This window comes from Rhamphochromis longiceps, linkage group LG3 (assembly GCF_057381845.1).
Source record: "Rhamphochromis longiceps isolate RC_006_pf linkage group LG3, R_longiceps_female_GT1.1, whole genome shotgun sequence".
In the NCBI taxonomy this organism is placed as follows: domain Eukaryota; kingdom Metazoa; phylum Chordata; class Actinopteri; order Cichliformes; family Cichlidae; genus Rhamphochromis; species Rhamphochromis longiceps.
In genome coordinates this window covers 32,089,715-32,104,369 of record NC_140559.1, presented here as the reverse complement: position 1 = coordinate 32,104,369, position 14,655 = coordinate 32,089,715, and the positions used below count along the sequence as shown (strand labels likewise).

Here is a 14,655-nt window from a genome sequence, read left to right as displayed (position 1 = left end):
TTGGTGCTCCTGTGCAGGCCGATGGCAGTGACTATGCCTGTTTATCATTAATAAGGAGAAAAGAAGCATAGCAACGCCCACCGATGTGATTCTCACGAAGAAAAAAGTTAAAAAAAAAAAACACTGTCTGGGGCTGGACCCTCTGTGGATCCGGTTTGTCTTTCACCTGCACGCAGTTACAAGGTGCTGTTTGTTTTTTATTGGCCGACCCACTGAGACTCTGTCTTGTCTTTGTGTTACAAACCAGACGCTGCTGTAGCCGAGGACAAACCTGAAGTTAATGGGAACCAGCAAGACAACGGCGCTGTACAAGGTATCCACACACACACACACACAAGCGCGTGCTCATTCAGACACAGTCACGCCGATACACACACGCGCAAACAACATGACGCAAAGTGCCATACGTTAACAGACACACACATGGCAGGCACATGTGTGTGTTGGGGCCCATTTGAGATCAGTGGAGACGTTAAGCAGGCGCAGTGGCCTCCCTTTGATGTGCACCTCAACAGACACGCATGTGACGACGAATGTAAATATTTCACAGAGCTCATGTTTAAGTGTGTGACGGCTGTGTGTCAGTACGCAGGGCTTTAAGCTCTCCGTGCTGGAATTCCAGCGTGTCTTAGATTTGACAGTAAATAATATTCATGGGAACTAATCCTGCTTTTTGTTTAACTGTCCTGTAGAAACACGTTTTTCTATAAAAAGACTAAAAGAACATGTCATTGAGATACCAACAACAAGAAGAACAGAGTGACTGAGCTACTTGGCAAAAGCGACTTTGTATCAAGGCTACTTGTTTGGTTATTGGCCCGTTACTCTGCATAAACACTGTTGGGAAACCAACTGAGCAACAAACACTGAAAATTATACTTGCCAGCCACTTCTACTAGCAGGCTGGAGCTCCTTGTACCTTCAGAACTGCCTTCATTCTTCATGGCGCACATTTGACAAGGTTCTGGAAACATTCCTCAGAGATTTTGGTCCATTGACACGACAGCATCACACAGCTGCTGCAGATTTGTCAGCCACGATGTGAATCTCCCACTCCGTTTAAAAACTTCTTCACCTTAACGTTATTTCAAAGTTCTAAAGCCTACCCTGACCTTAATGGCTGAGAACTTGCAGGCTTTCAGCAGGTCATCTTGACTATGTCTGCATACCTGGTATGCGATTGGCTGATTAGAGTTCTGCATTAGCAAGCAACTGACCAGGTGTATCCAGAGCCATTAAATGGAAGAGTTACGTCATCTCCGTTCATTCCAGTGGAGTTTTTTTTTTGTTTTTTTTTACAGCAATGGCAGATCCTGAAGCCTTGCAGTAGTTCTGAAAGTTATCAAAAGATGCTAGGTGCGCGATAAAGATATAATAGCACAGAGGTTTCATATGCAATGTTTCAACTGCCTTCTGCATGACCCACGTGACAACCCTGAATTCTGAACCCCAGCTGACACAACTCTGACTTACTTACGGGCTCTGGGTGTACCTGACAAAGTAGCTGGTGAGTGTACTAAGTGTATTTGTGTGCACATCTTCTTGTACTTCCATCTTTGTCTGGATCAGTTTAAGGTTTTTAAGAAATGTATAAAGTTTTAGAACAAGATAAACAATATTTATGGATTATTTTAAAATCAAACTAAAGGTTGAACAATTAAGAAAATAGGGACATGCTTATTAAAAAGCCTGTCATAGCAGAAGGTAGCTTCTGGCTGGGCCCGGTTCTTCCACATGGCTCTTCCTGTCATTGGGGACTTCTTTCTCCCCACCATCACAAAGAGCTTACTCGGGGAGGCGGGGTAAATACAGAAAGTAAGAGGAAAGAGAGCAACAACATTAGAAACATCCTTGACGATCTTTTGGAAATTGTTTCAATTTTCAAAGACAAAGGACATTATTTAACAAAGATTTTGCAAAGTGAAGCAAAGAGAAAGATCAATCTTTAAGTCAAAACTTGCATTTATTCGAGTTTGCATTTCTTCAAAAGTAGTGAGCTGTTCAGTGGAAGACATTTTAATAGAGTGCAGACTTTCTTAAAAGCTTAGTCATTTAGAAAATTCTTTGTTATTACTCACAGCAAACACATTTTAAAAGGACTGTAGTAAGGTTAATCAGCATATTTTGAGACTTGCAGAGACTAAACATATGGCGAGTTATTTTTAGATGCCAGCAGCACTTGGTTAAAGAAAAGATCCAAGTCTGGTTTAAAGACAAATTCCAGAGTGAGTTTATTTATATTTCACTAAAACCACAGTCGTGTCTAACCCGAGCAAAACTGATTTCGTGACCTGCGTTTAACTCCAGCCTGGGCTCAAATGAGAGAGTCGCAAGCTCTGCACTCCTCCTGACAACTTCAGTTCAAGCTGCCTGAAAGTGAGACGACAGTTTAGTCAAATAGAAGGTTAAAGTGGGATTTGGCAGTTTAGGAAAAAGTCACATGCCTGTTTTCTGACCAGTGCTACTGCTGCCGCTCTGGGGGTTACTACACTTTGTGGATTTAGCCAGCTCCGTTCTGTGTTGTATGGTGGGAAAGCTTGTTTGCACCACTGTAATTACCCATCCACAAGTCAAAATTTCAGGTTATTATCTCAAAGTTTTAACTTCCTCACTCTAAATTTTGAGATAATAACCTAAATTTTCAGCTTATCTATGCAAACAAGAAACAAGCTTCCATAACTGTCATACTGTCACTGGACTGTCGTAGTTTCATGGCTGCTTTCCGGCTTAAAATGAATAAGCAAATGCCATGTAAAAGAGCCAAAATGGAACTTTAACAACACATTATATAGCCTGTCTGATTAATGTAACTCGTAAATAAATGGCAATACTCGTGTGGGCTTTAAATTTCTTCCACTTTGTTAGATTAAGTTGATGAGCAGACTTTATCCTTAAAAGCACCAGGACATCCTCTGCTGCCCTGTCCTTCTGGCAGCTCTCTCCATCTTTAAAAGTAAAGTTTACATCCAGTAATGTTGTAAACTCTCTGTAAATACAGCTACAGTGCCGCTGTGTAGCAGAACAGATGGACACACATTTGTTTGGTGATGTTTGTTGAGTAGATTAGATTTTTTTCCCATTGAATTAAGGCCTCTGCACATCAGGCGCATAACAATTAGGCAAGCTAAAAATGTTTTAGACTCACCTGTTAATCACACGAACCACGTGATGTCACCGGACAAATTCAGAATAAACAGATATGGCCAATCAGACCACTGCATTAGGCAACAGGTGTGCTCGTAGCTCAAAACATGCAACAGTACTGATTATACCGCTCAAATCGCTCTCTGCCTCCTGAAATGTGATCCCAACTCTGAGCTCAAAGTGCTCCACTGACATCCTGAAATATGTACGAAAGCTTCAACTGCTGGATCAAGCCATCAGATTCTCCCTGCTGCTGCCTTCTCCTGGGAACTGGATGAACCCAGAATCTCAATTTCTTAATTTTCTTGTCTAGAACCATCAGGACCATCTCATTAATGCTTGATGTCGATTTCATTTTTTTGTTTGTGTGCATTTTTGATGATGAATTTTTAACAAAAACTAACACTTTTGAACAACTTCGGATCCGAAAAGTTCAGAATTTAATATTCTTGTTTTTTTCACAATGCGCTTGGTGTGTAACAGCCGTTGACGCTGAGGTGGTGGCGGTAAGACATGCGAGCAGCCACACCCAAAATTTAAAGAAAAATACATAGTACCACCACCTCCACAAAGTCCACCTTCTTGGACTGATGGTGCTCCTGAGTGTCGCTCACTAAAGCTGCAAAGCAGAATAAGTACCACCACCATCTCCAGCTGTGGTCCAGGATGAGAGACTATAACGGCGACCTGATCAGATGACCTTAAGGAAAAACACAAGACAGGAAGGCCTGGAGCTAGGTTGTTAAGTCTAGGCTCTTTCAAAATAAGAGCATGGCTACTGTTGGGATTAAAGAGGCGATAGTAAATCGGTGATATCTTTGGCACACACAGATGAAAATGGATAAAACGAGTGCCGACTGTTAAAAGGACGTGTGTTGGTTGCGGGGTGGGACTGTGGGGTGACATTAGTTTCTGATTTGTTGAGCATCTCCGTGGCCTCGGGTGGAAAGAACGGCAGGCTGTAGCACATGAAAAATGAACTTGCTTTACTTTATTATTTATGAAACTGCCAAACAGACTTATTTACTTATTAATCAAAGGTGCACCTCTGCGGATGGGTCCGGCCCACTTTAACCTTCGGCCGCAGATGAACATAACCTGAAGGAAGCGGCGCTGGAGTCTGACTGTTTTCAGGTGGAGGAGGTTGAAAAGTTGAGCTGAAGTGGAGGAAAGGTCCAAGTCCGAGTTATTGGTTTGGAAGTGCATTATGCCAATGAGGGTCCTCACAAGTACAGCGCCGGTGTGTGCGTCTGTGTTAGTATGCATGTGTTGTCCTCTTTCCACCAGCTGTGCTCAGTCCTCCCTGACATTGAAAACCTTCACTTGAAACTCTGCGTGTGTATAAATGAATATCTACAGGCGCACACCGTGTGTGTGTGTGTGTGTGTGCTCTGTACCTGTAGTTGTGCATTTCTGTGTGTGTTTGATCCACACTCTTGTGAGACAGGGAACTCTAATTAGCTCTCACTCCTCTTTAGACCCCTTTTAGATCCCCTCTCTTCTGCAAGCCAAGCACTCCGACAAACACACACACACACACACACACACACACACACACACACACACACACACACACACACACACAGACCCACCTGATTTCATTAATGTTGATTGGCCCAGTAGGACCCCTTTGCACACACACACATAGACAAATACACACTCATCCCTCCTGCCATAAAAGCATTTTGCACCTATGGTGGTTTACTTACACACAAACACACACACACCTCTCCCCTGCCTCTCTCACCTTCCACACTCTTAATTAACGAGTGAGGAAGAAAAGTGCTGAATACAAAGAAAGACATCGCATTACAATCAAAAAGAGAGAGAACGAAGGGAGGGAAAAACGATAAGCAAGGGAGGGAAAGCGAGAGAGGGTTAAAAAGAAAGGAAGTGAGATCCGTTTCATTTGGTTGTTAAAAGCTGACCAGGCTAATTGGCCATGTAAAAAAAAAAAAACGAATTGAGGGAAATTAAGACAGAGAAAAGGAAGTTAGAAAGGGGGAGAGGGCGAAGAAAGTGGAGAAGATTTAGAGGTTGTGGGGTGGGAGGCTCTGAAGGAGGAAGTTAAATGATTGAGATGGGGAAAGGGGAAAACTGAAGGAATATAGAAAAGAAACATGGTCAAAAGTAGGAAGAGAAATGGGAGAGAAAGGGAGATTTGGGAAAAAGAGAGATGCAAAAAGGGAAGGATTTGATAGGGAAAAGGGGTGTGGAGTGAAAACAAACAAGAGAAGGGACAAATAAGATGGAGGATGGAGAAAAAGGAGAAAGGTTTGACTGAGATGGAGAAAGAGAAGAGGAAAATGATGTCAGAATGAATGAAAAGAAAGGATAGGGAAAGGTAAGAAGAAAAGGAAGAGGATGATGAGTTAAAGGCAGTAAAATGAAGCAGGGAGAAAAGGTTGATGGAGCGAGGGGAAGAAAGCAAAGGAAGACAGGATAAGAGTAAATGTATGGAAAAAGAAGAGGGAAAAATCAAAGGATACCAGATGTTAGGTGGAAAGAGCAGGATGAGAGGGTGTCCGTGCGTATATGGACATCGTTTTTATATGGAGTCCCAGACACGTGAAGGGGGAGCAGAGGAAGGGTTAGAGAAGAAATGAAACAGTGAGGATTAAAAAAGATGAACAAACCAGGGAGGAAAAGTGGGGTGCAGTAGAGGAAGAGGTGGGAAAGGAGGGCAGCAGGAGGAGGAGGAGGAGTGGAGAAGGTGGAAGACTAAGCAGGTTCCTTGGGACGGAGTTGAAAAATGTGACCTTGTTCCGAGACCTGGTGACATTTTCTCCACCCTGCTGATAGACTTTTAACAAGGCAGGTCAGCGTCATTTTTAACTACGACAGCAAACACACACACACACGTGCACGTGGGCTGGAGGCGTATTTTATAGTGACAGATATAGGTGAGAGGGAAGTGTACCGAAGCAGTTACAAAAAGGCAAGACTCAGACTCACAAAGACTCAGCGACTTCATGTTTTGTTATTTATTTTATTTTAGCAGATAATAATTTGAAGAAAAGAAATCAGTAATAAAACATCAGAGAAGAAAAAGGAAAAACGAGTGCTAAAAAGCGAGTTATTCTTAGTCTGTAAATGAATGTTTGGAGCAGAAACAGCCAGTAATTCACAGCTTCCTGGTTTTCTTTTGTCTTCTTTGACACTGAACTGAATATTTGGGCGTTTCGTGAACAAAACAAGTGATTTGTTGATTTGAGCTTTGGGAAAAATGCGATGGACACATTTGGTGCTATTTTGTAAGAATGATTAAGTACTAGACAATTCATTAAGGGCTTCAAGTAACAATTACTTTTATTACAGATGTATTTTTGTTGATTATTTGTTTTTTCTTTCCTCGAGGAAAATATTGGAAAGCATTTTTGCCCAGCATGTTGTGTTGGCCTAAGGTTTCATTTGGTTCCACCCAACAGTCTAAAACTCAAAATACATACACACAGTGTTGCAACAACATACTGTAATATTGATGTTTTAAAATGTTTGCATATTATCAGAATATCAATAAAAGTTTGGCGGTTTGCTTTCTTCTGTGGATGCTCATCCACATGCTACAGCTGTGTTGACTGCACTTTGGAGGATTCTTTACTTGAAGAATTTCTGGCCTTCCACCAAAAGAAAAGTACCAAGACTGTGAGGAAGAGAGTCCATTTAAATTAAAGGTTAAATTTAATCCATACATATGTCTTTATGAATTATGGACCAAAAACTGCATCTATAGATTTATGCTCAGGGACACACAATGTAGGCCTTTATTTAAATATAGCAAGGTGTCGCAACTTGTCATTAAGGGTACAGGGAGGATCATCATGTGGCATTAAATACACATTTTATACTTTATGGGGGAAAGACTTAAGCTGCGTTAATTTTATTAATAATAACTAAATGTAAATTTGATCATCAGACAATGAGCTTGAGGGTCTGTGCGGACGTCCTAACTGTTTTTTCGTGACTCCGCAAACTGAGACCTGTGCCGTGGACTTCAAAGTAGTCGTAGTGCCTGGCCGTTGGGTCTCCAACTCCATGTCCACAATGTAGTATAATTTGACCCACAAATATCCCTGGAACATGGACTGATTTTCCTGACTGTGGGCCTCTTGTGCTCTTCCTAGACACACACAGTTCAGTCAAACAGTAATACATCACGTATTACTTTGAACTTACATTTGCTATTGTGAATGTATATACTCTTACATTATTTACATTCTTAAGTGGTCTGTAATCTAAACAAATGAACAGTGAGTAAAGTGCTACCTAAGGTCTCAGTCACGCAGGCCTAGAGACTGGTTGGCAACCCCCTGACAACCTCTGAGGATGTTGGCATTTGCTGAGTGTTGATAGATAAAATCGGTCACCAAGGGAGTGCTTACCAAAAGTCTCCTTAAGATTGCTTTGGTTGGAATCAGATTGTCGCTTCGATAGATCACGTCTGCAAAACTGGGAAAAATGGGTAATAGAATGGAGACTGTTGCATCGAATAACGCACAACTTTTAGTTTGAAGCCAAAGGCAATCACAAAGAGGTTGTGCAACACAGTTTACTTCTTTGCAACCAATTTCATATAGTGACTACCAGCAACCTCCAAGAATACACATTTTAGGGTAGTTGTCAGTTGGGTGTGTGTGTGTGTGACCAAAACATAAAGTAGTGTTTCAGGAATGTCCTACTGGGAGGAGGCCCCGGGGTAGACCTGTTTCTCAGCTGGTGCAGAGATGCTCGTGTGTTTCCCCACATGAGCAGGAGAAGGTGGCTTGGGTGAGTGTGGTCTGGGCTTGTTCTGGACCCAGACCCAGATAAGTGTCAGAAACTGGATGGATGTACAGTATGAATGGATGGACATCAAATTTACCAAACACTGTTATACTTTCAAAAAAGACCTTTACTTCAATGATACCGTACATAAAAAACAAATGCCTGCTTTTGCCCTTGTGGGCCACAAATGCAGGCGAATCCGGGCTCGTTTGGGATGAATTCGGCTGCGGGGCCAATAATTTTGCACTTCCTTATGCAGAATCTTTACACATAAGTTCAATATTCAGGCAAAATCTCAAATTACGCTCTGGGTGCAGCTGCTCAAACGTGAGGCTCTGCTGCTTTGTCTGTTCTATGTCTTTTGGACCGCAAGATGCACAAAAAAAGACATTAATACAGATTTCCTGGAACTGTGGGAGCCTGGAATTGACATTTTCAAAATTTCCACCAAACAAAGAATAAATAACAGGTCAAAAATAAAACAGATTAGTTCCAGTGGACAGTGGAAAAATGAGCGCAGCCATACAGGGAGTGCAGAATTATTAGGCAAATGAGTATTTTGTCCACATCATCCTCTTCATGCATGTTGTCTTACTCCAAGCTGTATAGGCTCGAAAGCCTACTACCAATTAAGCATATTAGGTGATGTGCATCTCTGTAATGAGAAGGGGTGTGGTCTAATGACATCAACACCCTATATCAGGTGTGCATAATTATTAGGCAACGTCCTTTCCTTTGGCAAAATGGGTCAAAAGAAGGACTTGACATGCTCAGAAAAGTCAAAAATAGTGAGATATCTTGCAGAGGGATGCAGCAGTCTCAAAATTGCAAAGCTTCTGAAGCGTGATCATCGAACAATCAAGCGTTTCATTCAAAATAGTCAACAGGGTCGCAAGAAGCGTGTGGAAAAACCAAGGCGCCAAATTACTGCCCATGAACTGAGAAAAGTCAAGCGTGCAGCTGCCAAGATGCCACTTGCCACCAGTTTGGCCATATTTCAGAGCTGCAACATCACTGGAGTGCCCAAAAGCACAAGGTGTGCAATACTCAGAGACATGGCCAAGGTAAGAAAGGCTGAAAGACGACCACCACTGAACAAGACACACAAGCTGAAACGTCAAGACTGGGCCAAGAAATATCTCAAGACTGGTTTTTCTAAGGTTTTATGGACTGATGAAATGAGAGTGAGTCTTGATGGGCCAGATGGATGGGCCCGTGGCTGGATTGGTAAAGGCCAGAGAGCTCCAGTCCGACTCAGACGCCAGCAAGGTGGAGGTGGAGTACTGGTTTGGGCTGGTATCATCAAAGATGAGCTTGTGGGGCCTTTTCGGGTTGAGGATGGTGTCAAGCTCAACTCCCAGTCCTACTGCCAGTTTCTGGAAGACACCTTCTTCAAGCAGTGGTACAAGAAGAAGTCTGCATCCTTCAAGAAAAACATGATTTTCATGCAGGACAATGCTCCATCACACGCGTCCAAGTACTCCACAGCGTGGCTGGCAAGAAAGGGTATAAAAGAAGAAAAACTAATGACATGGCCTCCTTGTTCACCTGATCTGAACCCCATTGAGAACCTGTGGTCCATCATCAAATGTGAGATTTACAAGGAGGGAAAACAGTACACCTCTCTGAACAGTGTCTGGGAGGCTGTGGTTGCTGCTGCACACAATGTTGATGGTGAACAGATCAAAACACTGGCAGAATCCATGGATGGCAGGCTTTTGAGTGTCCTTGCAAAGAAAGGTGGCTATATTGGTCGCTGATTTGTTTTTCTTTTGTTTTTGAATGTCAGAAATGTATATTTGTGAATGTGGAGATGTTATATTGGTGTCACTGGTAAGAATAAATAATTGAAATGGGTATATATTTGTTTTTTGTTAAGTTGCCTAATAATTATGCACAGTAATAGTCACCTGCACACACAGATATCCCCCTAAAATAGCTAAAACTAAAAACAAACTAAAAACTACTTCCAAAAACATTCAGCTTTGATATTAATGAGTTTTTTGGGTTCATTGAGAACATGGTTGTTGTTCAATAATAAAATTATTCCTCAAAAATACAACTTGCCTAATAATTCTGCACTCCCTGTAGAAAAGCAAGCTGATGTGAAAGTTTTTGATATTTTAACTGGAAGAAGTTACAGGTTCGAGTTTTAAGGACAGCACTGTCGGAGGGGATCAGCGCGGCTCTCCACTCTTTAAGTTGCAGGACAATTTTTAAGCACCGGGCCAAACCTGCTGCCTAAAGGAGAAAAAGAAGGACAGGAGAGGACAGAGAGAAGAATGGGGCGGGATAAAAATAATATGAGAGTAACAGATAGAGGACAGGAGGGAGCAGAGGGGAGGTGAGGAGGAGGAGGGGATGCATGTAGAATAGAGGGATGAAAGAGGAGGAGAGGAGGGGGTTTGAGTGGATTGTGGAGTGATAAAAATAGGGAAGGGCAGGAGATGAGAGGGATGAAAAGGAGGGAAGGCAGGGAATATGAAGGAGGAAACGAGGGGCGAGCGCGAGATGAAAGAGAAAATTTAAGAAAGTTTCTTTTTTTTAAGTCCAACACAGAGACCATGGGTCTGTTTCATATCCAAATAACAAAGAATCATGAGCAGAGGACAAAACAAGAGGGCAGGAAGATGACTAAGAGCTTAAAAAAAGTAGTAAGGTAGTAGAGGGCAGGAGAAAGAGAAGTGCAGGGTGGAAAGAGGAGGGAGGGCAGGTTTATGGTTGCTGTTATGCAGAAATGTAAACACTTTGCAACGTTCGCAGAAAACAATGACACCGCAGGGAGAGGAAGGTTTGCACACGTGTGTGTGTTCCTGTTGTATGCATGCGTGTGTTCGGGGTTTTAGTGTGCGCACGTGCTCCTGTGTGGGTGGGTGCAGCAACAGCACTACGGGGAGCGGAAGGAGAACGACGGAGGTGAAATGAGAGGGAGAGAAAAAAGAGAGGAGGGAGAGTCAGTCGACCCTGGCAAAATTGGAGAGACGAGATTTCTGTCGTAAACGGCATAAAGGGAGAACAAGTGAAGAAAAAATACTTCCTGCTTTAATGATCATAAAGAAAGGGTGAAGTTCCTGTGCAAACGTCTCATTAGACTTTAAACTCTGCATTTTTAATGCGCTTAAAGACACTTTAGCTCAATTTTAGTTGCTACAAGTGGAAATTTTAATTCATATGGCCAATTTTTGGAGGAAAATGTTTACTGAGTTAGCCTTCAGGGAGTATAAATATGACAGCGGAGGAAGGAAAGAAGCAGGGATAATGTGTCACCACCTTCTGGATTTCTGTTTTAGGTTAGTGCAGTCGTTCCCAAGCTTAATATTAGCCAATTTCTCAATCTGGAAATAAAAACAACAAAAACAAGTTTTTGGCCATACCAGCTCCCCATTTTTACCTGCTGATGATTTACATACTGAGGTTGATTCCCAGCTTTATTGTCAGCAGTTCTTAGCCTCTCCTCCCTTTAGTTAATTATAGTGTTCAGTCTTTGTTATTGTCATCACCCTGCTGGCATCACCAAGATTGTGAACACACTAACTCAAGAATGAGGATTTTCAAATTAATAGCATAGATGCATCTACTGAAAATCACAGAAGAGTTCAAACCTCATTGACCTTGAGTTAAAGTCAAGCTCAAGTTTTCTCAAAATCTTGTGAAAATGATGACTCGAGAAAGATTTTTAAGCTGATACCATGGGTGCATCTACTAGAACCATGTTTGAACCATGATCATAGTGCATCATATACACACTGTACAGCTTACCTGTTGCTCAGTAAAGAATGTTCAGCTCCTTGAGCAGTTTTGCAGTAGCTGGACGGGCGGATTTGCAGTATGTAAAATCACTCCATTGGCACATTTGGCGGTCAGACAAACTAGCTCAAGGTATTGCATTAAGAAGGTAAAAAAACATCATTACAATTTAAAACTGGCTAACCTTTTAGCATTCATCTGCTCTGTAGCAATGCATTTAGAGTTAGGAAATGGGTTACGTCCAAGTCACACAGACCCCTAAGTGATGCCATAACAGCCAAGAATCCTCACAGACTTCAGCAACTGGTGAACAAAAAAAATCGAAACTTTCATTCACGTGGGTGGTTGGTGTCAGGGGATACACATTTCCCCCCAATGACTGGTGGTTTCCAGGAGGTCACAGACTGGTCCCTAGGCCTGTGTAACAGCGGCCTTAGCTTCACATCTACCCCTTTATAAGGATTTTTTCCCCCATTTGGCAGACTTAAATGGAAATTTCATCGCAGAAGAACTCTAGTCAAGAAGAAGAACTCGTTATTTTCCAAAACAAGTTTTGGAAAATAACTTTGACCTTAAAGAGCAACTTATCTCCAACGTTATCCCTAAGTGTTTAGCCTGGTAGATGTTAAGGGGTTAATATTTTGCCAGTTGTGTGTGAAGCTGTTTTTTTCCTCATTAAATTATTCCATTAATGTCATTTTAAAGGTCTGGCAAACAAATTATTGTTCTACCATCTAAATGTATAACCTGGGCTTTTTGCAGTCTGCTGACCTAGGACTGAAACATTACTAAGGAGACAGACACAAGATGCACATAGATCTTCTTCTTTATGATCTGCATGTTTGGTTTTGCATACGTTTTATGCCAGATCCCCTTTGTGATGCAGCCTTCCCCTTTTATCTGGGTTTGGGATCAGCACCATCACTGGCTTGTGGCTGGGTTACAAGATACAAATAGATAATGAAAATAATTAAAAAAAATAAAATAGTTGCCTAGTTTGATACAATCACTTCCATAACTTTATCAATGTTTTACCAAAGAAACAAGTTCTTCAGTTATTTTAAGGTAGTATCTAAATTTATTATCACTGGGATATAGGGATTGCTGGAATCACTAGTCAAATATGATGGAAGCTGAGAGTTTTCTGACTTTGTGCCAAAGGATCCCCCCCCCCCCCCAACACACACACACACACTCAGTTTTATACTTTTACCAAGATATTTGCTGTTCTAGCATTTTCCCAAACATTTTGGTTGTGGCAGGCCTGGAGACTTTCCCAGCAGTCAAAGGACGACACATGGGTTACACCCTGGGCAGGTCGCCAGTCCATTGCACCCATGAATTCTAATAATTGTTGATTCAGGAATCTTTGAGTGCTATGCTAGCTGCATGTGCTACCTTTTTTTTCTTTTTCTTTTTTAAATGACATGTTTATGTTTTTGCCTAGAATCGCGGCCGTTTCTGAAGACTCCCATGATGTTCTAGAGGGAGACTCCGCCTCCAGAATCCCGGCCCTGCACAGAAGAACTCCACCAGCCCACTTCCACGGCAGCCTGGATCACCACAGATATGACCTCCCCAGGCGGGACTCTATCTTTGCTGCAGAGCGACCTTTTTTTGACGTTGCTATGATAAAAATGGGACTACTAAGAGACAAACTCCCTATCTGGACGTACTTTGGGGCCTGTCTCTCTACCTTCTCTTTCTCCTGCTTCTTCTTCTTTTTAGACAAACTTCACTCCATTCATTCCTCTTTATCTGTCCTTGCAGCAGAACTTGTTCCTCATTTGTTTCCGAAACTGAAAACTGAAAGTCATTCCCAAGGATTTGAAAAAAAAAAAAAAAAAAAAAGAGGCAGCAAGATGTGACTGGGCTGGATGACGTCAACATACTCTCAAATTCGGACAGATGAGAATCAACATGGTTGGACATAATTTAGAAAAATCAGTTAAAAGAAAAAATTCCAAGGCTGTTGATGATTTGCAGGAGCTAAAAAGTTTCAACTCTCACTCTCTAAGTGTGTCGCTGGACAAGAGAAACAAAAAACACACAAATAAATAAATAAATGAATAAAAGGGAGGCATGTATAAAATATCAGGAAGGAACAAACTGAAGATGAAAAGAGGAAAACAACTTGGGAGGCTATTTCTGTCTTGTGTTTCATTAATTTTTATTTTCCGTACAGGGACTGAAAAGAATGCATGGGAAAACTTTTGTGTTGTTGTTTGGCTTATTTTAACCTCCATACACTCCTTAACTTGAACTCTCCCTTTTCTTCCCCCTCTTATGAACTCCCCACCACCTCTTCATTTCATTTCTACCTCTTATTTTTTTTAAATCCTTTTTATTAAACCCCTCCCATCCTTCTGTATATTCCCACTGCCCAATTCCTCTCTTTCATACTTGTTTTTTTCCCGTCTACCTCTTCGACGTCTTCTCTCTCCCTCTCTCTGTAAAGGAGACATTACTCTGAAAATGTTGGATGCAGCTTTTCGATGTATGAAGTATTTTCTATCACCCTTAAAACAACCTATGGAATCAGTTTATGAAACAATGCAAGAGTTAAAAAAAAAAAAAAAATGCAAAAAAAAAAAAAATGCAAAAAAACAAAAACTGTTTTTTTATTGCAATGGAGTGATTTTTAGACACATACTATCCTAAAAGTATGTCGAATTCTCTTCCTCTACATTTGACCTTTTCACATTTTGATGCCCGTTCCTGTTACCAGGAAGTGTTAGTACAGTTTCTGTTGTTTGTCAAACTAAAGATGGGGAGTTTATTTTATTATTATTGTTGTTGTTATTATTATTATTTTTAACTGCCCTGAAAAAAAAAGGTTTATGAACTTTCTATAACTCATTCAGTTTTGCTCCTTTTCTGTTGGATTTGAGAACTTTTCAGTGATCAAACGTACCGCAGGTGAAGACGCTCTCCTGCAACATCAAACACCAGAAAGCGTTCACTTCCTGATTTTCTGACCTACTAAGAGTGCAGACTGTG

General features: G+C 41.5%; 1 protein-coding gene across 2 annotated transcripts in view; it reads left to right on the top strand.

The window, feature by feature from the left end:
- Nucleotides 1–14,305, top strand: part of dachb (dachshund b) — a 118,643-nt gene extending 104,338 nt beyond the window's left edge. For both annotated transcript variants that reach the window (XM_085394436.1, XM_085394426.1), the window contains 2 exons: nt 248–313; nt 13,103–14,305. In XM_085394436.1, the coding sequence (XP_085250562.1) occupies nt 248–313; nt 13,103–13,140 (104 nt within the window). In that variant the 3' untranslated portion in view covers nt 13,141–14,305. The remainder of the gene's footprint in view (nt 1–247; nt 314–13,102) is intronic.
- The last annotated feature ends 350 nt before the right edge of the window (nt 14,306–14,655 follow it).